The following is a 25,703-nucleotide window of genomic DNA, read 5'->3' as shown; positions in this document are numbered from 1 at the left end:
GTTGACCAGGATGGTCTCGATCTCTTGACCTCGTGATCCACCCGCCTCGGCCTCCCAAAGTGCTGGGATTACAGGCTTGAGCCACCACGCCCAGCCCCAGCTAATTTTTTAATTGAAAAAATTTTTAGAGACAGGGTCTTGCCATCTTGCCCAGGCTGGTCTCGAAATCCTGCCCTCAGGTGATCCTCCTGCCTCAGCCTCCCAAAGTGCTGAGATTACAAGTATGAGCTATTGAGGCCGCTGGCAAATGTTTGTTTGCTTTCTTTTCCCTTTCCCAAGTAGCTGAAAATGTTTTTTTTCTTTCTTTTTTTTTGAGATGGAGTCTTGCTTTGTCACCCAGGCTGGAGTGCAGTGGTGCAATCTTGGCTCACTGCAACCTCAGCCTCCCGGGTTCAAGTGATTCTCCTGCCTCAGCCTCCCGAGTAGCTGGGACTACAGGAGTCTGCCACTGTGCCTGGATAAGTTTTGTATTTTTAGTAGAGATGGGGTTTCACCATCTCGATCAGGCTGGTCTTGAACTCCTGACCTCACGATCCACCTGCCTTGGCCTCCCAAAGTGCTGGGATTACCGGTGTGAGCCACCTCGCCGGCCAAAATGTTTTCTATAAAGGGGGTTCACTGGGCCATATGGCCTCTGTGATAACCGCTCAGCTTTGTGGCTAGAGCTTACGGGAAACCATAATCCATGTGTAAATGAATACACTGTACCTTGCTATGTTCCACTAACACTTTATTTAGGAGCCCTGAAATCTGAATTTCACACAATGTTCACATTACAAAATACTGTTCTTTGGATTTCTGTCCATTATTTTAAAATGTGGGCCCAATGTGGTGGCTCATGCCTGTAATCTCAACCCTTTGGGAGGCCAAGGCAAAAGGACTTGAGGCCAGGAGTTTGAGACCAGCCTGACCAACATAGTAAGACCCCTGTCTCTACAAGAATCAAAATAAAAAACTGGCTGGGCATGGTGGCATGCATCTGTAGTCCCAGCTACTTAGGAAGCTGAGGTGGGGGAGGGCTGGAGCCCAGAAATTCAAGGCTTTATAAATATACAAAATACTGGCTGGGTGCGGTGGCTCACGCCTATAATCCTAGCACTTCGGGAGGCCGAGGCAGGAGGATCACTTGAGGTAAGGAGAGACCAGCCTGGCCAAGATGGTGAAACCCCATCTCTACTAAAGAATACAAAAAAAATTAACTGGGTGTGGTGCCGGCCGGCTGTAATCCCAGCTACTTGGGAGGCTGAAGCAGGAAAATCACTTGAACCCAGGAAGTAGAGGTTTTGGTGAGCCAAGATCTCACTACTGCACTCCAGCCCGGGCAATAGAGCAAGACTCCATCTCAGAAAAGAAATTACACATTTTTGGCCCGGCGTGGTGGCTCACGCCTGTAATCCCAGCACTTTGGGAGGCTGAGGCAGGTAGATCACAAGGTCAAGAGATCGAGAACATCCTGGCCAATATGATGAAACCCCATCTCTACTTAAAGTACAAAAAATTAGCCAGGTGTGGTGGTGCATGCCTGTAGTCCCAGCTACTTGGGAGGCTGGGACAGGAGAATTGCTTGAAACTGGAAAACGGAAGTTGCAGTGAGCCGGGATCGCACCGTACTCCAGCCTGGCAATAGAGTGAGACTCTGTCTCCAAAAAAAAAAAAATCACACACACACATATATATATATATATAAAATAAAAAATATATATATATAAGATAATAGCAATGGCAGTAGTAGTAATAAGAGCAGCAAACACTTAGCCCTCCTTTGTGCCAGGCACTATTTCCAAGCATTTTTCCTGTATTACCTCATGAGGTCCTTGCAATATCCTTGTGAGGTGGGACTAGTTCTATTCCCATTTACACAGACAAGGAAACTCAGGGAGATGGAGTTAATTACCCTGCTCAAGCTCAACCTGCTAGGAAGGGCAGAGCCGAGTTTGAACCCTGCAGCCTGGCCCAGGGGCTGGTGCTGGGCTGCTTCTCTCTGCCCTCCACCGTCCACACCTGTTCAGACACTGAACTGTGTGAGCTGTCCACAGCACAGGGGGCTACAGACCCTGGCCTGGGGACAGCTCGGTCGGCCAACAGGGGCTGGTGGCAGGGACTGTGAAGTGCGACCAAACCCAGTGTGAGTCCCTCTGCACAGGTTGTGGGGACAGAGGCCCTGTGAGTGACTGTACCAAGGGTGAGCTGCTCTGCGCAGGTAGAGGGAGGCAGAGGCTCTGTGGCAGGGCGCTGGCACTTGCCGACCGTTTTTGGGAAATCACTGCTTTTGGAGACACTGAAAACTAAACTGAAAGCTTAAGAAGCCCAGCTCTGTCCTCACCTGGTGGCCGTCTTCTCCCACAGCCCTCCTTCCTTCAGGTCTGCAGCTGGGGGTGGGGGCAGGTGTCCTCCGCTTTGCTCCTTATTACCGCGCAGGCCCCTCCCAGGCCCGGCTCCCCGGTCAGGCCCCTGGCCTGTGCCGAGTTACTCCCATCCTCTGCCACTCCCCGTCTCCTTTCTACACCTTGCTGCTCCTCCCATGATCTTGTCCCACTCTCCCCTCAGACTCATTCCCAGGGCATAACCTAGGCCTGGTCACCATCAAGTAACTCCATCTCAAGCTTCTGACCGGCTGACCCGACGTGTGTGGGTCACGCCCTCGGGACCCCAACTCCAACGACGCTGCAGCTTCCCAGGGCCTGCTCTTCTCCCCGAAGCTGAGCCAGCTTGCACCCCACACCCACCCTTCCTTCCTTTGCACACACCTGAAGCCCCTGCCCCTAACTGGGCTGAGACAAGCACAACTCTGGTTTACTTCTCCCTGCCAGCTCCCACCAGCACCCTGCTAGAAATCCCACCAGATGCTTAAAAGCCACCTCTAGCCCACCCTCTAGGGTGGCCTCCAGATCCTCCCCCACCCTTGAGTGTTTCTTCTCCATTAAACAACTTCATCCTACTGGGTGCTCAAGCCAGATTCCTTGGTGTTGGCTGGGCACTGTGGCTTGTGCCTGTAATCCCAGCACTTTGGGAGGCCAAGGTGGGAGGATCACTTGGGGCCAGGAATTCAAGACGAGCCTGGCCAACATAGCAAAATCTTTTCTCTAAAAGTAATAATCATTTTATTTATTCATTTAGTTTTTGAAACAGTGTCTTGCTCTGTTGCCCAGGCTAGAGTGCAATGGTGTGATCTAAGCTCACTGCAACCTCTGTCTCTGGGGCTCAAGCAATTATCACGCCTCAGACTCACGAGGAGCTGGGACGACAGGTTCGCACCACCACGCCCGGCTAATTTTTGTATTTTTTTAATAGAGATGGGGTTTCACCATGTTGGCCAGGCTGGTCTTGAACTCCTGACCCCAGGTGACCTGCCGCCTCAGCCTCCCAAAGTGCTGGGATTACAGTCATGAGCCACCATGCCCAGCCTTATTTTTTGTTTTCTTGAGATGGAATCTCACTCTGCCACCCAGGCTCGAGTGTAGCGGCATGATTTCAGCTCACTGCAACCTCCGCCGCCTGGGTTTAAGTGATTCTCCTGCCTCAGCCTCCCAAGAAGCGGGAATTACAGGCACCTGCCACCGTGCCTGGCTTATTTTTGTATTTTTAGTAGAGATGGGGTTTCACCATGTTGGCCAGGCTGGTCTTGAACTCCTGACCCCAGGTGACCTGCCGCCTCAGCCTCCCAAAGTGCTGGGATTACAGTCATGAGCCACCATGCCCAGCCTTATTTTTTGTTTTCTTGAGATGGAATCTCACTCTGCCACCCAGGCTGTGCCCAGGCTGGAGCATAATGGCACAATCAGTGCAACCTCCGCCGCCTGGGTTTAAGTGATTCTCCTGCCTCAGCCTCCCAAGAAGCGGGAATTACAGGCACCTGCCACCCTGCTTGGCTAATTTTTGTATTTTTAGTAGAGATGGAATTTCACCATGTTGGCCAGGCTGCTCTCAAACTCCTGACCTCAAGTGGTCTCCCTGCCTCGGCCTCCGGATGTGCTGGGATTACAGGCATGAGTCACTGCACCCAGCCAATAATACTTTTTTTTTTTTTTTTTTTGCAATGGAGTCTTGTTCTGTTGCCCAGGCTGGAGTGCAGTGGTGCGATCTGGGCTCACTGCAACATCCACCTCCCGGGTTCAAGTGATTCTCCTGCGTCAGCCTCATAAGTAGCTGGGATTACAGGTGCATGCCACCATGGCAAGATAATTTTTGTATTTTTAGTAGATATGGGGTTTCACCATGTTGGTCAGGCTGGTTTCGAACTCCCAACCTCGTGATCTGCCCACCTCAGCCTCCCAAAGTGCTGGGATTACAGGCATGAGCCATCACACCCAGCCAATAATAATTTTTTAAAAATTCCTTGGCATCATCCTGGCTCCTCTTTCCCTCACACCCCACATCCAGTCCATCAGCAGATCCTGCCAGCTCTGCTTTAAAAATAAATCCAGAGGCCAGCTACTTCTCACCACCTCCCTGGTGACTCTCTGAATGTCTAAATCAGACCATGCTGCCTCTGCCCAAAGCCTTTCCAGGTTTTCACTCAAAGGCAAAGCCAGAGTCCTTACAATGACCTTCAACTTCAGGTCTCCAAGTATCCTCTCCTAAACACCCTCCGCTAAGTCCACCCTAGCTGGGAGCAGGTGTTGCCCTCAGGGCCTTAGCATGTGCCCTTCCCTCTGCCTGGAACACTCCCCACATCTGTGTGGTCTTGGCTTCAGCATCGCCCCTCAGCAAGGTGAGCGCTGCCGCCTCTGCTACCATCACTCCCCCTGTGACTCTGGATTCTCTCAACTCTTTTCCATGCTGCCCCCACACAAACCTGCTCACGAATGACAGGATGCACTTTTGTGCTTGTTTGCTTATGGCCCATCCTCTCCACCTCAACAGAATGTAAGCTCCACAAGGGCAAGGATTCCTGATGCCTAGGTTCGCTGAGGTCCCCCTTAGCCACTGGAACAGCCTGCGTCACACGGACAGCAACGAGTGTATGGAGCGAGTAAACGTGGAGTGTGTGCGGGACAGAGAACAGGGGGAGTTGTGAGCAGGAAAGCAGCCCAGTGCAAGCTCAGGAAGCTAAGGAAAGCTGTGGAGGCCAGGCATGGTAGCTCATGCCAGTAATCCCAACACTCTGGGAGGCCGAGGTGAGAGGATCACTTGGGCCCAGGAATTCAAGACCAGGCTGGGCAACAAAGCAAGACCCCACCTCTACAAAAAATACAAAATTAGCTGGGTGTGGTGGCCTGCACCTGTGGTCCCAGCTATTCTGGAGGCTGAGGCAGGAGGATTGTTTGAGTCCAGGAGTTTGAGACCTGCCTAGGGAAAGAGACCCCACCCCTGCCCTTGTCTCTAATGAAAAAAGGAAAAATGCCAGGCGTGGTAGCTCACGCCTGTAATCCCAGCACTTTGGGAGGCTGAGTCGGGGTCGGATCAAGACCATACCCACTAACACGGTGAAACCCTGTCAAAATTAGCCAGGCGTGGTGGCTTGCACCTGAAGTCCCAGCTACTCCGGAGGCTGAGGCAGAAGAACTGCTTGAACCTGCGACTCAGGGGTTGCAGTGAGCCAAGATCATGTCACTGCACTCCAGCCTGGGCAATAGAGATTCCATCTTAAAAAAAAAAGAAAAAAGAAAAAAAAAAAGTGAAAAATAATTTAACTGGGTGTGGTCCACACACCTGTATTCCCAGTTACGTGGGAGGCTGAGGTGGGAGGATCACTTAAGCCCAGAAGTTCTAGGTTGCAGTGAGCTGAGACTGCACCTCTGTACTCCCTCCTGGATGACAGAGTGAGGCTCTGTCTCAAAAAAAAGAAGCTGGGCATGGTGGCGCTCTCCTGTAGTCCCAGCTACTTGGGAGGCTGAGGCAGGACAATTGCTTGAACCCAGGAGGCGGAGGTTGAGGTGAGCCGAGATCGCGCCATTGCACTCCAGCTTGGGTAACGAGTGAAAAACTCCGTCTCAAAAAAAAAAAAAAAAAGAACCACAATTTGGCTTTTTTGGTAGGGAGAGGATTGCAAACAGTCCCAGTTATCCAAAGCAGCTGTTATTCATCGTCAGCATGGCCCAGAGCCTTTTCCCCTCAGTAGTAATCATTTGGAGATTGAAATCTTGGCTCCAGTTCACCTCTGCAGTGGTGCTTTCTGCAGCGGCCCAACTCTGTCGAGGCTCAAAGTCCAAACATTCTGTCATGCAGTGGCAACAAAGGAGGGGTAGAATTAAAAGATAAAACTCTTGTTCCATGCCCTTTCAGTTATTGTTTAATTATTTTTATGAGTTTATAAGTCATTTTGCCAAGTCACTCCTTAGCTCTTTTTCAAAATACAACAACAATTATTAACTTGGTCACTTTTCCTAATAACCTATAGTAGGTATTTGGAATAGGAAAATGTCAGACTGTATCAAATGAAAGAAATTTGAATTTCTGTGCAGTTGGTCTTTAGGTTAACATTGTATATAACTATGTATGTATGAACATATTCACACATGAGATTGTACCTGCAGGTCAATTTCTAGAAAAGAAACTGCTCACAGGTGTTGCCTCTGGAGAGGAGAAGTGGGGAATGGGAGAAGGGTCAGCTGTGGGAAGAGATCTTTCGGACAGTAGTATTTCTTTGATTTTGTTTTAATTTTTTTTCTAATATGATGGCTTAAAAAATACAAAATAAACAACTGTCTCAATGACTGAAAAGTATGATAACACTTGTAGGTTTGGGTAATATAATCCCTTTCCTCTGGGTCATCTAGTATTGACTCTTCTTATACTTTTTGTGTGTTTAAGGAGAAAAGATTAATGTGTTTAGGTCTCCTAAAGTTTAAGCCCAGGTTGGTAAATTACCTAAAGCTTTTTAGTAAGGAAATCAATTTTTGAGATTAAAAAAAAAAAAATTCCCTGTAAGAATTTTTTTCAATTGTTTCCTCAGATGATGATTTTCGCCATCTCTTCAGACAACAGTAAAACATAAAATGAGACGCAGCATTACAAAATGAAAAGAATTGGAGGGAAAGACATTTGTTTTTAATGGAGTCAGGCATCCTAATTAATGCCCCTCTCTCCACCTTCTCTCTCTCTCAACTTTAATATCATAGAATGCTGAAGAAAGCACATTCCAGATACATGCTGCATAGACTAGTAACATTTAATGGATAACTTCCATTATGCTATTATAAATTTATAAGCATAGAAGCATTATTGTCTTCCATAAATACTATGAGTATTAAACATTCAACAGTCATAACCCAGTTTGCAATCTCCTATGACTTACATAAAGTGTTATCTTAATAAATTTCAGTTAAAATAAATGGTATACGAGAAGCAGGGTTAGGTTGCAGCTCCGACTTAGACAGAGCAGCATGCAGAGGTTCTCATTGTGAATTTTAGCTCCAGAATGACTGCAAGAACAAACTAGAAATCCAGAGAAGACCCACAGACTCTCTGAAGGAAGTGGACTGCTTCTGCAGGACCCAGGAGACACCCAAATACTATGCTGGTATCCATGGCTGAGAGACCCATAAACAGTTCACATCACAGGAATCCGTGCAGACAACCCCAAGTACCAGCCTGGAGCTGGGTAGACATGCTGCATGGCTAGACCCAGGAGAGAGAGAACAATCACTGCTGCTCAGTTCACAGGAAGCCACATCAATAGGAGAAGGGGGAGAGTACTACATCGAGGGAACACCCCATGGGACAAAAGAATCTGAACAACATCCTTCAGCGCTAGACTTTCCCTCTGACACAGCCTACCCAAATAAGAAGGAAACAGAAAATCAACTTTGGCAATGTGAAAAAGCAAGGCTCTTTAATAACCCCCCAAAATCACACTAGCTCACTAGTAATGGGTCCAAACCAAAAAGAAACCCCTGATTTACCTGAAAAAGAATTCAGGAGGTGAGCTATTAAGCTAATCAGGGAGTCATCAGAGAAAGGCAAAGCTCAAAGCAAGGAAATCCAAAAAATGATACAAAAGGTGAAGGAAGGAATGTTCAAGGAAATAGCATAAATAAAAACTTTAGGAAACCTTGGACACACAAAAATGCAAAATGCTCTAAAAAGTCTCAGCAATAGAATTGAACAAGTAGAAGAAAGAAATTCAGAGCTCAACTACACACTGGGGTCAGTTGGGGGGAAACAGGGGAGGGACGGTAGGGGGTGGGGAGTTGGGGAGATATAGCAAGGGGAGAGATGCCAGATGTAGGTGATGGGGAGGAAGGCAGCAAATCACACTGCCACATGTGTACCTATGCAACAATCTTGCATGTTCTTCACATGTACCCCCAAACCTAAAATGCAATANAAAAAAAAAAAAAAAAAGCTATGGGGTCCAATCTGAGAGAAGGGAGTGAGTGTGTGTGGTGTGCGTAAGAGAGGGAGGGGGAGGAGGCCTCTTAAGCTTCTTAATCCTGAAAATGGGGAGGAGGTCGTTTAAGCTTCAGTGCAGCAGTGACCTGACCTAGTTTTCTATTTTTAGAGATGGGGTCTGGCTGTATTGCCCAGGCAGGTCTTGAATCCCTGGGCTCAAGCCAGCCTCCTGAGTAGCTGGGACTACAGACATGTGCCACCCCACCCGGCTTGACCTAGTTTCTTTGTTCTGAAATTATCTGTTGTTGTTCCAGGTGTCAAGGCCAGTGCTGGGCACAGGGTGGTGGAGCCTATTGAGAAATGGCCGTGACCCCCAGTGTTCATCCTTCCATCTTGCAGCCTGTGCTTCCCGCCACACACAGCCCTGCTGTCTGGGAGGACTGTCTGCCCCTTGAGGTCACCTGCTCCTGGCAACTGTGCCAGGACAGCCTTGCTGTGGGTGAGAGCCACAGGACAAGAAAACACAACCGGGAGCTGGAAGGCCCAATCCCAGGGAAAGCACATAGCCTGGGGCAGGGCACCAAGGAGACTTCCAGCCCCACCTCCTAAGGAAGGAAACACCACGCAAGTGTAACCTTAGGCAAGTCACTTTTCCTTTTTGGATTGCTGCCTGCCTGTCACTGATTTCTGTCCTGGCCCCACACTAATGGCTGCCCATTATATATATATATGTGTGCGTGTGTGTGTGTGTGTGTGTATATATATATATGTATGTATGTATTTTAAGAGATGGAATCTTCCTATGTTACCCAGGCTCACCTTGAACTTCTGGGCTCAAGGGGTCCTCCTGCCTTGGCCTCCCCACGTGCTGGGATTACAGGTGTGAGCCACCAGGCCTGGCAGCTGTAATGTGCACCAGCTCTGTAATCAAGTGAATCCTATATGTTCCTGCTAATTAACCCAACAGTCCTACAATGGTGGTGATTAATTGCTCTGTTTTACAAAAGAGGAAACTGAGGCTCTGAGAGGTTGGGGACTGCCCCGGAGCCTTCAGTGCGTGTGGATGAAGCTGGGATGCAAGGAGCCAGTGGGCTGGAAGTGAGGCAGCCCAGCAGGTGGAGGCAGTGGGGTACTCACCTCCATGGTGGCTGCTGCTGGTTGGCTGTCCCTGCTGGTGACTGGCGTCCCCCGGGAGGCCTGGGGCCTGGCGTCGATGCTTGCCAGAGCCTGGGGGGCTGTCCCCTGCGGTGCTGGGGTTCAGGCCCCTCTCTGCAGAGCTGGAGCCTTCCTGCTCACTCGGCTCAAACTCTGGGATCTGGAACATGCTCTGGGCTGTGAGGACAAGATGTTAGGTAGTCAGGGCACAGCTGGGGCCAACGGTGGTCCTGGAAGGCAGAGGCAGGTGCCCCTGGCTCCCTCTCCCACCTTAGCGACCCCAAGGCCGCCAGGCCTCCCGGGCCCTCATCTGTCTGCTGGGTCTGGCCTGGCAGGGAGCTGAGGCTGTCGGCTCAGGACCTCAGTCTCCCCTCAGAACCCTTGTGGACCCTACCCAGGGGCCTACCCAGGTCCCGCCCCGCCCGTGGTGACGGCGGACAGGTCTCACCCCAAGCCCGATCTCGAGGCCCCTGACCCGGGCCTGCCGCCTCCCTCCAGCAACCGGGCTCCCGGCCCTAGTTGCCTGGGCAACGGGAACTGTCAGCGACCTGCCCCAATCACCTCTCGAAACGTCACTCGGGTAGGTCCAGAGGCGGGGTCAACCCGGCCCGACCCCGCCCTCCCACCGCCTCCCGACCTCGTAGCTCACCGCCTTTTTCCTACCTCCCGCGGCCTGGGTGCTCACATCCCTACTGCCTCACACCTTGGGTGTGTGTAGGAGCAGGAGAGGGATTCTCTGGGGTCCGCATTTGGAACCTGGAGACCTGCTTCTGCAGACAAGTCCTTCAGCCCCTCTGGGCCTTAGTTTCCCCCCAGTGAAGCGGGGATGGTGACAGCTCCCCCGGGACAGTGAAAACTTTGTGAAGGGAGTGATTGCTACGGGCGAAGGCGCTCGGCACAGCCGCAACTGAAGCTCAGCCGTTGGATGCGATTATTGTTGCTATTGTTACCGCTCCGCCTGGACTGGGTGACCCGGTCGGAAAGTCCCGTTCCCCGTGCCTCCTCCCAGGCGTAGAAGCTTCGCGCCGCCCGCCTCGGGGGACACCTCCCGCGCCATCTCGGGGGCACTGGAGATAAGGGAGGGAACCTCCTCCCTGGCTGGGATGGCTGCCCGGGCGCGGGAGGAGGGCCGGGGACCCGGTGAGGGTGGACCGTAGGGCCCGCGGGGGCTTCGCCCCTGGCAGGCGGCAGGCCAGGTGAGCGGGGCCGCGGGCGCGCCGGGGCGGGGGGCGGGCCCGCGCGGGGGATTCGGGGCTCCGCGGGTTCAGACCCGGGGGCGGGGCCCGGAGGCCATCTTGGCTATGGGCGGAAGTTTTCTTCAGAGACCGAGGGACGGGGATCCGTTGTTGTCCCCGGCCGGGAGGCAAAACCCAGATTTGGGGATGGGGGAGAGAAGCGTGGGAACTGGCGGCCCCCCGAACTCGTAAAGGCTGGCAGCCCGTGGCACCGCCCACCCGGAGGCCCCCCTGTGTGCGGCACAGCCCCCGCAACTCGGCCGCCCGCCTGCCGCCTCCCGTAACCCCGGGCGCCCGCCAGCGGCGCAGCTTGTGCCAATTCTCGAACTGCTCCACGCCGGGTGCGGCGCTAGACTGCGGAGCGAGCCCGGGCCCTGCGCAATTTGCGTAGCGAATGGCGCCCGCGCAGGCGCAGGAGGGGGCGGAGCAGCGGGAGCCGGGGAGCCGGAGCCCCCGGTCCCCACGATCTGAGCCGGCTCCCCCAGCAGCGGCCTGAGGCCCTGGCCTCCGCCTCCTCCCGCCCCTTGAGGCTGGAGAGTGGACGCGGTGGAGGGGTGGGGCGGGGGCAGCTTTCGAGAATTCCGAGGACAGAGGCAGAGGCCCTCCCCATCCGCATTATTGGAGGAGAGAGCCTCCCCGAACTTGGGGAGGGGGAGAGCGGGGCATTGGGCGCCCCCCCTAGCGGCTGCTGCCCTGGGCCAACGGGCATCGGCCGGCTCTCCCCCTCCAGCCAGGACGACACGAGCGATTCAGGCCAGGGACTCCTTTCCTTGGGCCTCCTGCATCCCCCCATCCCTGGCTCTGGGGTAGGCCCAGGGAGGAGACACCACCAACCCTCACCCGATCTGCCCTGGAGAGAAGAGACTGCCCTTCCATGCCCCTGAGTGAGGGGCCTGGGGCCCAGGCTGCCCGTGTTCCCCAAGGGCAGGGGTCTCTCTGTTGAGGAGGAGAGGCCTGTCGGCCACAACTTCTTTCCTCCTGAGCGCCCCATCTCCCTCTCTGCACCCTGCAATTCCCACCCCTCCGTATTTATTTCCTTGGCCCCGCCGACAGCCCCTCCTTCTCTGTCTCCGGGATTCAGGCCTCCCTCCCTGACATGGAGAGTAACCTGTCTGGCCTGGTGCCTGCTGCCGGGCTGGTGCCTGCGCTGCCACCTGCTGTGACCCTGGGGCTGACAGCCGCTTACACCACCCTGTATGCCCTGCTCTTCTTCTCCGTCTATGCCCAGCTCTGGCTGGTGCTTCTGTATGGGCACAAGCGTCTCAGCTATCAGACGGTGTTCCTGGCCCTCTGTCTGCTCTGGGCTGCCTTGCGTACCACCCTCTTCTCCTTCTACTTCCGAGATACTCCCCGAGCCAACCGCCTGGGGCCCTTGCCCTTTTGGCTTCTCTACTGCTGCCCTGTTTGCCTGCAGTTCTTCACCCTGACGCTTATGAACCTCTACTTTGCCCAGGTAACTGACTGTGGTCATGGGTGGAGGGTGGGAGGTGGCAAGCCTCAAGGACCCACAGGAGTGAAGGGCGTCTCTGCTCGTAGGTGGTGTTCAAGGCCAAGGCGAAGCGTCGGCCAGAGATGAGCCGAGGCTTGTAAGTACTGGGGACACTGGTGGGCCCAGCCTCCAGGTCAGGGGCAGGGGACAGTCCCATATAGATCCCTTCCCACCTCTCAGGGCTGAGACAAGGGGAACCCAGGGAATGTCTGTGGAAGCACCTGGCACAGATGGCTCAGCAGAGGCGTTGCAGATCTGCAAGGCACAAGAATAGGAATGGTCGTGGTAGTGTGAGGGAGAGGGTCCCAGTGTCATCCATCGTGGAGGGTGAGCTGGAGGCTCCAGCCATGGAAGAACCAAAGCCATATGCACTCCTGGGTGACCTTGGGCCCCAATGCACCTGTCATTTATCCAGTGTCTTATGGTTTATAAAGAGCTTTTCCAGCCATCTTTCATTTGTACAATTTCCCTGAGTTATCCTCCCTCGAGAGATGAAGAAACTGAGGCCCAGCCAGGTAAGGCAACAGGATCAAGGTCGCAGAGCTGGGGCTCAGACCGAGACTTCTGACTCTAGTTGGTACACCTTCTGACCTCTTTGGGCCTCATTTTCCCCATCTGTAAGAGTGGAGGAACAGGACTCAGACTTGATGCTCTTGAGTGCGGTGGACATTGGGGTTTCCTGCAGGAGGTGGGGCAGGTGGTGAGTGCCGAGGGTCCAGGCTGACTGTGCTGTGGCTGCAGGCTGGCTGTCCGAGGGGCCTTTGTGGGGGCCTCGCTGCTCTTTCTGCTGGTGAACGTGCTGTGTGCTGTGCTCTCCCACCGGCGCCGGGCACAGCCCTGGGCCTTGCTGCTTGTCCGAGTCCTGGTGAGCGACTCCCTGTTCGTCATCTGTGCGCTGTCTCTTGCTGCCTGCCTCTGCCTCGTCGCCAGGCGGGCCCCCTCCACTAGCATCTACCTGGAGGCCAAGGTAGGGCCACAGAACTGATGCCCAGGTGTCCTTTGGGGTCTCTGGGCAGCGGTTCTTAGGGTGTAGAGGAAGCTGGGAGCCTTCTCTCCCTGAGAGTCCTCCGTTGTTATCTGTGCCAGGGGACCAGTGTGTGCCAGGCAGCCGCCATGGGTGGTGCCATGGTTCTGCTCTATGCCAGCCGGGCCTGCTACAACCTGACAGCACTGGCCTTGGCCCCCCAGAGCCGGCTAGACACCTTCGATTACGACTGGTACAATGTGTCTGATCAGGTGGGCATACGCAGTCTGCCGCCTCCTTAGTAGCCGTGGGATCTTGGCCCCAGCTGGCCTGGGCCCTGTCCCACTGCCCCTTTGGCGTGACTGCAGACTGGCACAAGCCCCTGCCTTCCCACAGGCGGACCTGGTGAATGACCTGGGGAACAAAGGCTACCTGGTGTTTGGCCTCATTCTCTTCGTGTGGGAGCTGCTGCCCACCACCCTGCTAGTGGGCTTCTTCCGGGTGCACCGGCCCCCACAGGACCTGGTAAGGGTCTGCACCCTCCTCTGCGGGGCTGGTGGAGAGGGGCAGATGCTGGGAATCCTGGGGTTGGGGTCTGGGGACAGGTTTGGGAGGCCAGTGCGGGACAGGAGTACGTATTGATGCTTTCTCCCCCAGAGCACCAGCCACATCCTCAACGGGCAGGTCTTTGCCTCCCGGTCCTACTTCTTCGACCGGGCTGGGCACTGTGAGGACGAGGGCTGCTCCTGGGAGCACAGCCGGGGTGAGAGCACCAGGTAGGAGCCCTGGCACCACCTCAGCACCCCTGGACCCCCGCCTGGCTCCATTGAGCTACAGGGGACCGAGAGAGCACTGCCATGGCCTCTGTGTCCCCATCTGTACTAGGTGAGGTCCCCTCGGTTTCTGTTGCTAAAGCCTCCACCCCTTGCCTAGAGGTGCACTTTGGCCTGAGCCCTGAAGGTGTGGGTCACAGGGGTTGTGTTCTGAGCCACTCTTCCTCCTGCAGCTCTTGTGACTGGCCCTGGTCACTGTCCTGAGACTGACCTGGTTTCTCTGCCTGCAGCATGTCGGGCAGCCTAGGCTCTGGGAGCTGGTATGGCACCATCGGGCGTGAGCCGGGCTGGTATGGGGGCAGCCAGACGAAGACCACTCCTCTACTCTTCTCCCAGGTGCCAGGACCAGGCGGCCACCACCACAGTCTCTACTCCACCCCACAGACGTGATCCCCTCCCTCTCCCCGCAGAATACCCAGCCCAGTCCCCCTCACCCTAGGCCCCTGTGCCAAGTTCGTCTGCCACTTCTTGCCCAGGATCCTGGGGGTCGTGACTGCCCCCTCCTCTGGCCGGCTCCTTGCTGCTCCTGTCATAGTGAGCTTGTGCCATCCCCCTAGGATGGGGGTGTGGCCCTGGCTGCCAGATGCCCACAGCACCCTGGCATGACCTGCCACCCCCTCTTCCACACCGGAGCCAGCTACCTTTCCTGTGCCTGCCACTCAATAAACAGTGTCTGTGCCCCACGGTTGTGTACCTGTCTGTCATCTGCCATGTGCCCCATCACTTTTGCCTGTTTGGCCTAAGGCTGAGCAGACACTGGTCCTTGAAGTGTGCTGCTAGGCTGGTCAGGGGCCGCTTACCCCATCAAGGCTGGTGGGCTGGGAGAGGAGGGGCCTGCAGATTGCAAGGGAAGACCACACAGGCCTCTGTTCTCAGAGCTCTCCTGGCCCAGAATTGCTCCACTCACTCCAGATCCTTCTTCACTTGAGCAGTTCCTACTTTTTCCTCAAGACCTGTGTCAACTGTCACCTCCTTTAGGAAGCCTTCTGTCTCCTGGTCAGGGGACGTGGCCCCTCTGCTGCGCCCCACAGCCCCACATTACTGTGGTTATATGGCTATTGAGGTTTTTGTTTTTTTGTTTTGTTTTTTGAGACAGGGTCTCACTCTGCCACCCAGGCTGGAGTGCAGTGGCACGATCATGCCCACTCCAGCCTCAACCTCCTGGGCTCATGCAATCCTGTCTCAGCTTCCTGAGTAGCTGAGACCACAGGCTCATCCCACCATGCCTAATTTTTTTTTTTTTTTAAATTTTAGAGGTGGGGTTTCACCATGTTGCCCAGGCTGGTCTTGAACTCCTGGGTTCAAGCAATCCACCCACCTCAGCCTCCCAAACTGCTGGGATTACAGGCATGAGCTACCATGCCTGGCAGTTACTGCGTCTTAACCCCAATGGATGAGACTTTCTGGAAGCCCCTGTTTCCCTCTCACCACCCCAGCCTGCTCTTTAGGAGCCAGGAGTGAGCCCAGGGCTTGCCACGGAGTTGGTGTGACTGAGCAGCTCCCATCTTCCTACTAGGGTGTGGGCTTGCCCAGATGGACAGGTGGCCCTCTTCTCCACTGTTCTCAGTAGCATTGTCACTGTCCTCTGCTCCCATGGCTGTGGCAGGTCTGTCCGATGGCTAGGAGTCCATTACTAGAGGGTCTGTCCCCTGCCCACATAGTGGTTGTCCCAGCTTTTCAGAGTTCCCTTGGCTTGTATCACTGGGGCAGCTTCAAAACCCTTTGCTTGGGACTATCCTGGGCACCAGGCCCACAGGGCCTCCAGAGAGGGCATCTGAGACCTCAGAGAATCAGCTTGAAGCTGGACAATCACTTTTTGTTGAAAGGAAAACTGCTGACGTTTGTGGGGCACTTTTTTGTGTGTGCCAGGCTCTGTTTTGAGCATTTCTAAACACTGACCTCCTTCATGCCCAGAACAGCACCCCCAAGTGATGATCAGTCATCCCTTTTCTGTAAGTGGAAACAGGGAGCCTCCAGAGTTTGGTAACCTGTCCAGGTTCCCTACCCGTAGGGGGTGGTCGGCCTTAAAGCCCAGGCTGAATGCCATCCACTAGGAGGGCTGAGGACTCCAGCAGGCACCAGAGGGTCTTTGGAGAGATCAGAGGTTGTCAAGTGGGTGAGAACAGGGCGGGGCAAGTTTGGGACTAGCCAGGGCCTGGGTGTTCAGGCAGTGGGAGAGCGGATGCTGGCACCACTGCCATGCTGGGATCTGCAGGCAGCTCCAGCTCCAGCCTTCTGGGGCTGACTTCTCGGCATGGAAGTGGGGACCAAAAGCTGGGGCAGGGAGCAGCCTGGAGAGCTGGCCAGGGAGCAGGGGGAGGGCCAAAAACTGGGGTGGGGGCAGGAAGTGCTCCAGCAGCGACTCCCCAGAGGTGGGTCCCAACCTCCACGTCGGCCAATTCCAGGTGGCCCCACCGGGTTTCCCCCACCCTTTTGTCCCGCGGGTTCCTCCCTCATGAGTGCGGAGCCCAAGGGCCAAGCTGTCCCCAGGGGCGGAGAGATGCGGGCCCTTCTCGATCGGGTAATAGGCCTGGGAGATGCCAGATTAGCGTGGTGCCTGTCTGGAGAGGTGGGCCAACTGATGCCCAGGTTAGGGCCCTGCCGCTGGTCACATTGGGCTCCGGTCCAAGACTAGAAGGCTGACCCCAGCTGCAACCCCTCTCTGGCTCCTCTGCCACCCACCTCCCGGGACTGGCCGGGACCGGGGAGCCGAGCGGCCGCAGGTAAAGGGCTTGGGGCGGCTCCGGCGGCGAGGGCGCGGCACAGAGGGAAGCGCGGCACTGGAGGGGTTAACTGCGGGAAGAGGGGGGCTTCTGCCGGCAGGAGGGGGGGGTCCCAGCCCCGGCGGCCGCCCGCTCCGCCCCTGCCGCCTCCGCGGCCGAGTCGGCACCGGCGAGGCCGTGCGGGAGCCCGGGCCGCAGCCGCAGCCGCAGCGGGGCAGACAGTAAGTGCAGGGCGGGCTCTGGGGCGCGGGCAGGACTCCGGGGCGGGGGCGACGGGCCGGTGGGGTGCCCACCTCCCACGTGTGGGCGCCTCCGGGAGTGGTGTGGCCGGGGTCCCGCTGCCCGTCAGGCTCCGAGGCAGGCGTCGCTGTGCGGACGCGGGGGAGGCGGTGGGAGCGAGCGGCGGGCGCTGCTCGGTGGCCCTGCGGTCTGGCGTCGGCACGCGAGTGTCCGCACTCATGTGCGTGGGCTCTGGGTGCCCTGGCGAGGCCCGCACTCCTGTGGGGGCCGGGAGTGCCGGGGCGTCTGCGAAGTGTGCAGGTGGGGTGCGTGCGTGCAGCTGGGCGGCGCGGCGCTGCAGCCTCGGGGTGGAGCGTGGGCGCGCGGGTCTTTGTGCCCGCGCGGGGCGGCGCATGCAGGGGCGTGTGTGCGCGTGGGCGCCGCCGCCAGCTGTCCCGGGCTGACAGCCGTCCCGGTGGCTGCCGCCCCGGTGTGGCCTTTGAGGACCCCCGCCCCGCTTCTTCTGGGAACTGGGCGTCTCCCGCACCCCTCCTAGCCTGTGCGCAGCGGCCAGGACCCGCCCCTGGGTTCCTCGAAAGCCCGGTGGGGCGCGGGGTCACCCTGGAGGGACTGCCGGGAAGGACAGCAAGGCGAGAGGGGACGGAGAAGCCGCGGAGATGCTGCCGCAGCAGCAGCAGGAGAGCCGGGACCCGCCATTCCCCTGTCCCCGCCCTGCGCGGTCTGGCCTCTCCTGACGCCTCCGCGCCCCTTCAGCCTCCTCCTTGAGGGCCAGTTCCCCGAACCCCGCCAAGCTCCCCACATATCCTTGCTCGCCCCGCTTCCCCCTAGGCAGGCTTAGGCTCTCTTTCGGCCTCCCACTCGCCTTCCTTTCCCTTCCCGGTGCCCTCTTCTCCTCCCTCACCCGGGAGTCGGGCAGCGGAGGTAAGGGGGAGGCTGGAGATGGGAGGGGGCTGGGTGTGTCCAGCCAGAGGGATATCTGTGGACAGTGCGGCTGGGGGCTTTCTGGATCTTTGGGTGTGTAGGGGATCGAGGAGGAAGGTGCGGGTGTCAGGCCAACTCAGTGACCCCAACATCCCTGGTTTTGCCCGCAGTGACGACAGCTCCCCAGGAGCCCCCCGCCCAGCCCCTCCAGGCGGGCAGTGGAGCTGGCCCAGCCCCTGGGCGCGCCATGCGCAGCACCACCCTCCTGGCCCTGCTCGCGCTGGTCTTGCTCTACTTGGTGTCTGGTGCCCTGGTGTTCCGGGCCCTGGAGCAGCCCCACGAGCAACAGGCCCAGAGGGAGCTGGGGGAGGTTCGAGAGAAGTTCCTGAGGGCCCATCCGTGTGTGAGCGACCAGGAGCTGGGCCTCCTCATCAAGGTGCGTGGGTGAGCCACAGCCCCTTCAGCTGTCACCCATCACCCCTGGCACTAGCTGCGTGCTAGTGAGACCCTGTGCCGGTGCTGCTTTCCGACCAGTATCCCTGAGGTCAGGGTGCAGCGGGAGGCTGTGGGGCAGAGGCTGGGGTCCAGGTCTCTGTGTTTTCAATAGGGCAGCTGTGGGGTCATTTGTTTTCCCTGGAGAGCTTGGCACAGGACTGTGTACCGAGAATGTCTCCTTCAGGGTGTGATAGAGCTGGGATGAGGGGGAAGTGAATGAATGAATGAATGAGTGAATGGCCATAGCAAATGTTACATCTGCACAGGTCTCACCGGTGTAGATTGCCACATAAGATCCAGGACTATCATTTAAATGTGAATTACAGTTAAACCACAGATGCCATTTTTTTTTTTTTTTTTTTTTCTTTTGAGATGGAGTCTCCCTGTGTTGCCCAGCCTGGAGTGCAGTGGCTTACTCTCAGCTCACAACAACCTCTCCCTCCCAGATTCAAGAGATTCTACCTCAGCCTCCTGAGCAGCTGAAATTACAGGCATGCATCACCAAGCCTGGCTAATTTTTGTATTTTTAATAGAGATGGGGTTTCACCATGTTGGCCAGGCTGGTCTTGAACTCCTGACCTCAAGTGATCCACCCACCTCGGCCTCCCAAAGTGCTGGGATTGAAGGCCTGAGTCACTGTGCCTGGCCCACAAATACCTTTTTAATACAAGTCCATCCGTGCAATATTTTTGTTTGCTAAATCTGGCAACCCTACTTACACCGGTCTCCATACATTTTTGGAGTCATGTGGCTTAGAAAAGCCAAGAACACAGTGAACACACCCCCTCCCCCTGGAAAAGTGTGCATATGAACATATGCAGATGATTTCAGAGGGTTCCAGGATCCATGCCACCAGGGATGCCAGGTCAGGTACCTCCTTCCCTCCAGGATGCATGCTTACCTTGTGGGGAGAAGTGGGGTGCGTCAGGGTTCCCTGAGACACTTCTGGTCGGCTTCCAACCAGTGACTCAAGAAAGTGTTGGGCTGCAGCCTTCTGGGGTACAGTCAGTCAAGCGCCTCAGTTGCTTTCTCTGATTTCGGAGTCACTGTCATTCAAAAAAATTAAGATTTAGCTTTAATAAATTCATGTCTATTACTTGACATTGAACAGTACCCTTTGTTCCCTGCCTGTTCTTTGTGGAGGGAGGGGCTGTTGGCACAGAGGCCTCAGTGTTCCAGCTGATTCCCAAGGTAGCAGGACTCAGGGCAGAGATGAGTGTGGGGTGGGGCTGGGACACAGACCACCCAACATTGTCTCTGACACTTCCAGAATGCCATCGGAGGTTGAGAGAGGCCTGGGAAGAATGTGTCTGGCCGGACCACAGGGCAGAGGGAGGGAGGGAGGGAATCTGACCTAGTTTGTCTTCACAATGGAATTGCTTTTTTCCTGGATAAGAAGAAGGAAGAAAAGGAGAGACGGGACCTAGGAGGGTGGGGTGACAGCGGCTTTATTTCTCTTCCACAGTAAGATTCACTCCCTGAATTAGTTGTGCAGCAATTGTGCACCTACTGTGTGCTAGGTGCTGTAGTGTTATACACCAAGGGGATATTGGGGTGGATCAGACACAGAGTCTGCCTCGGAGGGCGTCACATCTCGGTGAGGGGACAGATTCATGGTCAGAGAGATCACTATAGGATTCAGTGGAGAGGAAGTTTCCCTTTTTCTGTTAAGCACCAATTGTGTGGGCCTCGAGCTAGGTGCTGGGGACGAGGAGGGGGATGGCAGGGACCTGAGGGAGAAGCTGGCAATTCAAATGCACCAGGCAACAGGGGTAGAGACCAGGGGCAAGAGACACCCATGCGGAGAGGCAGCATGGGCAAAGGCGTGGAAGCAGGAAAGTTCCGGGGCGTTTTGCAGAACCTGGAGTTAGCAGATGCCTAGTCATTTGAAGCAAAAATTAGAACACACAGAATGACAAAGGATTTTTCCCTGAAGTCATGAATTTATTGGAAAAGTGTTGCAAAATACACATTTAATCACTTTTAATTAGCTATTTCTCTTCTTGCTTTTTAAAAGAATTATTACAGGAAATGGAAATATCTCAGAAAATCTGGGGTGAAGGTGGCTGTAACATGGGGTGCGAAATTGGAGTCCCAGGGAGAAGACTGGGGACGGAAGGTGGGGACCAGTTGGAAAAAAGGGCTCGAGGCCAGGCGCGGTGGCTCACGCCTGCAATCCCAGCACTTTAGGAGGCCAAGGTGGGCGGATCACGAGGTCAAGAGATCAAGACCATCCTGGCCAACATGCATCTTAGTCTTTACTAAAAATGCAAAAATTCTCGGGAGGCTGAGACAGGAGAATCGCTTAAACCCAAGAGGTGGAGGTTGTGGTGAGCCAAGATCTCACCATTGCACTCCAGCCTGGGCAACAAGAGCAAAGCTCCACCTCCAAAAAAAAGCAAAAATTAGCTGGGTGTGGTGGTGTGTGCCTGTAGTCCCAGCTACTTGGGAAGCTGAGGCAGGAGAATCGTTTGAACCAGGGAGGCAGGAGGCTGCAGTGAGCTGAGATCACGCCACTGCACTCCAGCCTGGCGACAGAGCGAGACACTCTCTCAAAAAAAAAAAAAAAAAAAGGGCTGGGTTGGGGAGTTTAGGCAGGGAGTGGGGAGCCAGGAAGGGCATTGAGGAGCCGCATTAGGAGGATTAATTTGGACTGAGTCTTGCTAATGAGGACCGCAGTCAGGGAGGGAAGAGGTGCTTTAGGACACGCCCCACAGACTCCCTTCTTATGCCGTGTTTCTTTGCTGCTTGGGGAAGAACTGCTCTGACTTCCTCTCACTTAGGGCAAGCACTCTCCAAATAGACCCTGCCACGGGATCTGCATGCTGGTAAGAGGGGGAGAAGTCCAAATAGAGACATTATATTCATTTAGTAATATGTATCAGCTGGTGTAAGTACAATGGCATTTACAACTAATTGATCATAACCAGTTACAGATTTCTCCCTTCTTTCTCCACTCCCACTGCTTCACTTGACTAGCCTTAAAAAAAATACTTATTGAGAGGTGTTCACTAAATATTATTTACAATGCAGCACAAGGCTTGGCTTGGACTCCAGCAGGAGTGTGATGTTTGTGTTTATATGTGTGCCTATGAACTTCCTAAACATTGGAAGCAAAATTTCATGGCATATAAACCTTCCTGGAGAGAAAGTCTGTAGGTTTCATGAGATTTTCTAAGGAAACGGACTCAAATTCAGCTTCAGTAGGTGCAATGGGAGTGGTGGGTTGGAAAGCTGGAAGCACAGGGTGTGGGTCAGTGCTTACTTTGTTGCAAGTTCACAAAAAATCTGGGAGGCAGATGCTGTCACGATCATCCCCACTTGAGAGATGTCAAAACTGAGGCCAGAGAGTTAAGTTGCCCAAGGTCCCATAGCACTAAGATTTGAAACCAGGCAGTCTGGTCCCAGGGTCTGTGCTCCTGACCACAGTAAAATTGGAAACCTCTTGCTTGAAATGAGAGGCCAGATGCCACAAATGTTTCTCAAACATTGTAGAGGTCAAACAAACTTGCCTGCAGGTGGACTGGACCCAGTTTGCATCTTCTGCCTCCTGGGAGACCAGAGGGAAGGGGAGAACCCCGAGGAGGAGGGAGGGAGCCACCGTAGAGACTGGAGGGGCCACAAGTTGGCCTAAACAGGAGGGAAAAACTGAAGCTCCTCCTTCTGCACCTTATCCCGCAGGAGGTGGCTGATGCCCTGGGAGGGGGTGCGGACCCAGAAACCAACTCGACCAGTAACAGCAGCCACTCAGCCTGGGACCTGGGCAGCGCCTTCTTTTTCTCAGGGACCATCATCACCACCATCGGTGGGGGAGGGGATTGGCATGTGGGGGCGGGCAAGGAGCCTCCTCTTGGGGGAAGGTGCAGGGAGACGGAGGGGTCCCAGGCAGCCCCTAGACTTCCTGCATCGCCCCTCTGCCCAGGCTATGGCAATGTGGCCCTGCGCACAGATGCTGGGCGCCTCTTCTGCATCTTTTATGCGCTGGTGGGGATTCCGCTGTTTGGGATCCTACTGGCAGGGGTTGGGGACCGGCTGGGCTCCTCCCTGCGCCGTGGCATCGGTCACATTGAAGCCATCTTCCTGGTGAGCTGCTCCATGCCCTGCCTGCCCTGTGCTGGGCTCTGGCTACCCTTCCCCATGTCCCTGGCACGTGAGCACGTCCCCTAGACCATAAGCCTACCCATAGGCTCCTGGGGGGTGGGAGTGGGGAGTATGGGAGTGGGGATGGTTGGTGTCTCCTGGGTCCTGCCTACTGCCCCTCCCCGCAGAAGTGGCACGTGCCACCGGAGCTAGTGCGAGTGCTGTCGGCGATGCTCTTCCTACTGATCGGCTGCCTGCTCTTTGTCCTCACGCCCACATTCGTGTTCTGCTACATGGAAGACTGGAGCAAGCTGGAGGCCATCTACTTTGTCATAGTGACGCTTACCACCGTGGGCTTCGGCGACTATGTGGCCGGTGAGGCCACCCTTCTTGTGCTGCACTTTCCCATCTACCTAATTCCTGTTCAGGGGCCCTGCACTCTGGCCTTTCCCTCCAAATCCCATGTGGTTGCTCTGACTCCTGCATCCATCATGGAATGCACCATCACATTCCTGCACACATGCCAGTGCCCTAATGCGCCCTCACATTCTTATATGCCTGAGTCCCATGCATGCTCACGCATATGTTAGATGCACCCCTCACACATGTCACATTCTTGCACGGGGGCTTCCCTTCTTGCACGCTTTCATCTTTTACACTTTCAACTCATGCACACCACTCGTGTTCCTGCCTGCACTTACACACTCAAGCACATCCCCATTGACCTAGGGAGAGGAGGTCCTCTCCAGGAGCTGGAGCGGGGCAGTGAACCAGGGTTCACAGCCTTGTTTCAAGTCCAGTTCTTTGTGCCTTCCCTGGTGGTATCCCAGGCGCGGACCCCAGGCAGGACTCTCCAGCCTACCAGCCGCTGGTGTGGTTCTGGATCCTGCTTGGCCTGGCTTACTTCGCCTCGGTGCTCACCACCATCGGGAACTGGCTGCGGGTAGTGTCCCGCCGCACTCGGGCAGAGGTAGGCGCCCCTGGGGTGGCACTGCGCTTGCGCACTGTGGTGCAAATGCGCTGTACCCTAGCAGGGGGTGGAGCAGGCTGTCTCCCTTCCAGGGCTTGGGCTCCTGGGGCAGGGGCTGAGTGAGCCTCTGTGTGTGCCCCAAAGGGAACACAGGGGTATACATATGTGGGTAACTTTACCTCTGCCCTCATGGGTAGGATTGCCAGATTTAGCAAATAAAAAATGCAGAAAGCCAGACAGGGCAACAGGGTGAAACCCTGCCTCTAGAAAATCCAAAAAATTAGCCTGGAGTGGTGGTGTGTTCCTGTAGTCCCAGCTACTCGGGAGGCTGAGGTGAGAGGATCACTTGAGCCAGGGGAGGTCAAAGCTGCAGTGTGTCATGATTGCACCACTGCGCTCTAACCTGGGGGACAGAGTGAGCCCTGCCTGGTCTCACCAAATAAATAAACTCAGTTAAATTTGAGTTTCAAATAAATAATAAAATTTTAATATAAGCATGTCCCAAGAATTGCATGAGATATATTCACGCTAAAATTTTGTTTCTGTGAAATTCACATTTAGCTGGGCTATTTGGATTTTGCCACCCTACTGGGGGCTGGGCTGAGGCTGGAGGACCAGGCAGAAAGGAGGGTTGGGGCTTGATCCCTGCTGGTGAAGGGGCAGGTTTCCGGAGGTCTCGGAGGATAGTCTAAGAGCTCCAGTCGGGGGCTGCTTCCTCTCTGTACAGATGGGTGGCCTCACGGCGCAGGCTGCCAGCTGGACTGGCACGGTGACGGCGCGCGTGACCCAGCGAGTTGGGCCCGCAGCCCCTCCGCCGGAGAAGGAGCGGCCACTGCTGCTTCCACCGCCCTGTCCAGCGCAGCCACTGGTCAGGCCCCGATCCCCTTCGCCCCCGGAGAAGGCTCAGCCCCCTTCGCCGCCCACGGCCTCGGCCCTGGATTATCCCAGCGAGAACCTGGCCTTCATCGATGAGTCCTCGGACACGCAGAGCGAGCGCGGCTGCCCGCTGCCCCGCGCGCCGCGGGGTCGCCGCCGCCCCAATCCCCCCAGGAAGCCCGTGCGGCCCCGTGGCCCCGGGCGTCCCCGAGACAAAGACGTGCCGGTGTAGGGGCAGGATCCCCGGCCCGGGCCTCGCAAGGGCTTCGTTCCTGCTCCCCGGCATGCTTGGCTTGTTTGACCAAAGAGCTCTCTTTGCACTGGACTCAAGCCTGGGGAGGAGGCGACGCTTGTCTCTCTGCCGCCCCCCGGGCCCGGCCCTTTCTTCACTTCCATCCATCTCCAGACCCCCCAAGGCTTTCTGTGTCGCTGTCCTGGGCGGGCGTGTCCCTCACAGCACCTCACGACTGTGCCTCAAAGCCTGCATCAATAAATGAAAACGGTCTGCACCGCTGCGGGCGTGAGCGCTCCCGGACGCGAGTGGGTGTGGGAGTGCTTTCCTCGGGCCACCGCGGGGGCACCTCTGGCCTCCCGTGACCCCCAGGCTGAGGGTCCCAGGCACCCAGGTCGGTCAGGTCTCGGCCCTCTCGACTGGGCTCAGGCTCGCGTCTCTGCCTGGAGGCGGCTGGGTAGGGTCCCGCGTGGGGATCAGCCGGGATGGGCCTCGCGTCTCCAGCCTCGGCACACACACTGGGGGGTCGGGGGTCGGGTTGAGGCAGGGGAGAGAAAACGGCCTCTCGCGTGGAGGGCTGTCGTTTGAACTCTCCTGGCGCGAGAGACCCTGCCCCCCCTGTTCCTGGAGCGTTGACCCCTCCTCCTTCTCGTCCCGAGGCCTGTGGCGTCTGGGTCCGTAGGGGCAGAACCATGGAGGAAAAGCCTTCGAAAGTAAGACCTCTCCCCGTGCCCCCTTACCCTGTCAGCTCCCAACCCACTCTTGGTCCGACACGGGCTGTGGCGCGATCTCTTACTCAGCCTTGGCTGCCCGCAGCCCCCACCCAACCCCACGCTCGACGGGGCCCCCACCCGGGCCCGGCTCAGATCCCCGCCCCCAGCCCGCCCTTCCTTCCCGCCCCAGCCACCCGTGACCCTTGGCTTCTCTCGTTGTTTGTGGCCCACAGGTGTCGCTCAAGTCTTCGGACCGCCATGGCTCGGACAAGGAGAGCAAGGAGAGAGTGTGCAGCGACATTCGGGACCTGTGGACCACGGCCACGCTGTCGCAGTCCGAGCTGAACACGCCGCTGTCCGACGTCTGCTTGAACTCCGACGCGGAGGGCCGCAGCATCAGCCAGACCCGCGACTGGTACGGCCAGGGGCGCTGCTCCTTGGACGAGGGGGACAATGCCAGCCAGAAGCTGCGCCGCAGCAGCTCCATGGAAATCAATCAAGGG

The 25,703-nt window shown here is 56.1% G+C and overlaps 4 protein-coding genes across 12 annotated transcripts in view; 3 read left to right on the top strand and 1 right to left on the bottom strand.

Moving 5' to 3' along the window:
* BAD (BCL2 associated agonist of cell death) overlaps positions 1 to 10,224 on the bottom strand; it is a 21,632-nt gene extending 11,408 nt beyond the window's left edge. The window contains exons 1-2 of one of the 4 annotated variants that reach the window (XM_017537264.2): positions 10,093 to 10,224; positions 9,412 to 9,606 (exon numbers count right to left, since the gene is read on the bottom strand). In XM_017537264.2, coding sequence (XP_017392753.1) covers positions 9,412 to 9,598 — 187 coding nt within the window. In that variant the 5' untranslated portion in view covers positions 9,599 to 9,606; positions 10,093 to 10,224. Of the gene's footprint in view, positions 1 to 9,411; positions 9,607 to 9,835; positions 9,989 to 10,092 lie in introns of those variants that run through there. The other 3 variants (XM_017537262.2, XM_017537263.2, XM_017537265.2) reach the window with 3 other exon arrangements.
* Positions 10,225 to 10,539: 315 nt separating this feature from the next.
* Positions 10,540 to 14,634, top strand: GPR137 (G protein-coupled receptor 137). Of its 4 annotated transcripts, XM_037741646.1 has the most exons (9): positions 11,065 to 11,296; positions 11,383 to 11,469; positions 11,737 to 12,117; positions 12,201 to 12,250; positions 12,895 to 13,120; positions 13,240 to 13,389; positions 13,514 to 13,642; positions 13,775 to 13,893; positions 14,181 to 14,634. In XM_037741646.1, the coding sequence occupies exons 3-9, from the start codon at positions 11,761 to 11,763 to the stop codon at positions 14,338 to 14,340; spliced, it is 1,191 nt and encodes a 396-aa protein (XP_037597574.1). In that variant the 5' UTR covers positions 11,065 to 11,296; positions 11,383 to 11,469; positions 11,737 to 11,760; the 3' UTR covers positions 14,341 to 14,634. The 4 variants fall into 4 exon arrangements, with proteins under 4 accessions (XP_017392745.1, XP_037597573.1, XP_017392744.1 ...); XM_017537256.2 differs by lacking the exons at positions 11,065 to 11,296; positions 11,383 to 11,469 and adding an exon at positions 10,540 to 10,624 and having other exon boundaries at positions 14,181 to 14,633; XM_037741645.1 differs by having other exon boundaries at positions 10,732 to 11,469.
* A 1,216-nt stretch (positions 14,635 to 15,850) lies between these two features.
* Positions 15,851 to 24,790, top strand: KCNK4 (potassium two pore domain channel subfamily K member 4). Of its 3 annotated transcripts, none has more exons than XM_017537257.2 (7): positions 15,851 to 16,673; positions 18,005 to 18,270; positions 22,011 to 22,134; positions 22,252 to 22,412; positions 22,598 to 22,784; positions 23,240 to 23,379; positions 24,107 to 24,790. In XM_017537257.2, exons 2-7 carry the CDS (start codon positions 18,082 to 18,084, stop codon positions 24,485 to 24,487), a joined length of 1,182 nt encoding a protein of 393 aa, XP_017392746.1. In that variant the 5' UTR covers positions 15,851 to 16,673; positions 18,005 to 18,081; the 3' UTR covers positions 24,488 to 24,790. The 3 variants fall into 3 exon arrangements, with proteins under 3 accessions (XP_017392746.1, XP_037597570.1, XP_037597571.1); XM_037741642.1 differs by lacking the exon at positions 15,851 to 16,673 and adding an exon at positions 16,812 to 16,894; XM_037741643.1 differs by lacking the exon at positions 15,851 to 16,673 and adding an exon at positions 17,655 to 17,834.
* CATSPERZ (catsper channel auxiliary subunit zeta) overlaps positions 24,525 to 25,703 on the top strand; it is a 3,944-nt gene continuing 2,765 nt past the window's right edge. The window contains exons 1-2 of the mRNA XM_017537261.2: positions 24,525 to 25,200; positions 25,434 to 25,703. The exon at positions 25,434 to 25,703 is cut by the window's right edge and continues 28 nt beyond it. Of these exons, the coding sequence (XP_017392750.1) occupies positions 25,180 to 25,200; positions 25,434 to 25,703 (291 nt within the window). The 5' untranslated portion in view covers positions 24,525 to 25,179. The remainder of the gene's footprint in view (positions 25,201 to 25,433) is intronic.

Source organism: Cebus imitator, unplaced genomic scaffold (assembly GCF_001604975.1).
Source record: "Cebus imitator isolate Cc_AM_T3 unplaced genomic scaffold, Cebus_imitator-1.0 Scaffold102, whole genome shotgun sequence".
NCBI classification, from domain to species: Eukaryota; Metazoa; Chordata; class Mammalia; order Primates; family Cebidae; genus Cebus; species Cebus imitator.
This window is presented reverse-complemented; position numbering and strand designations above follow the sequence as displayed.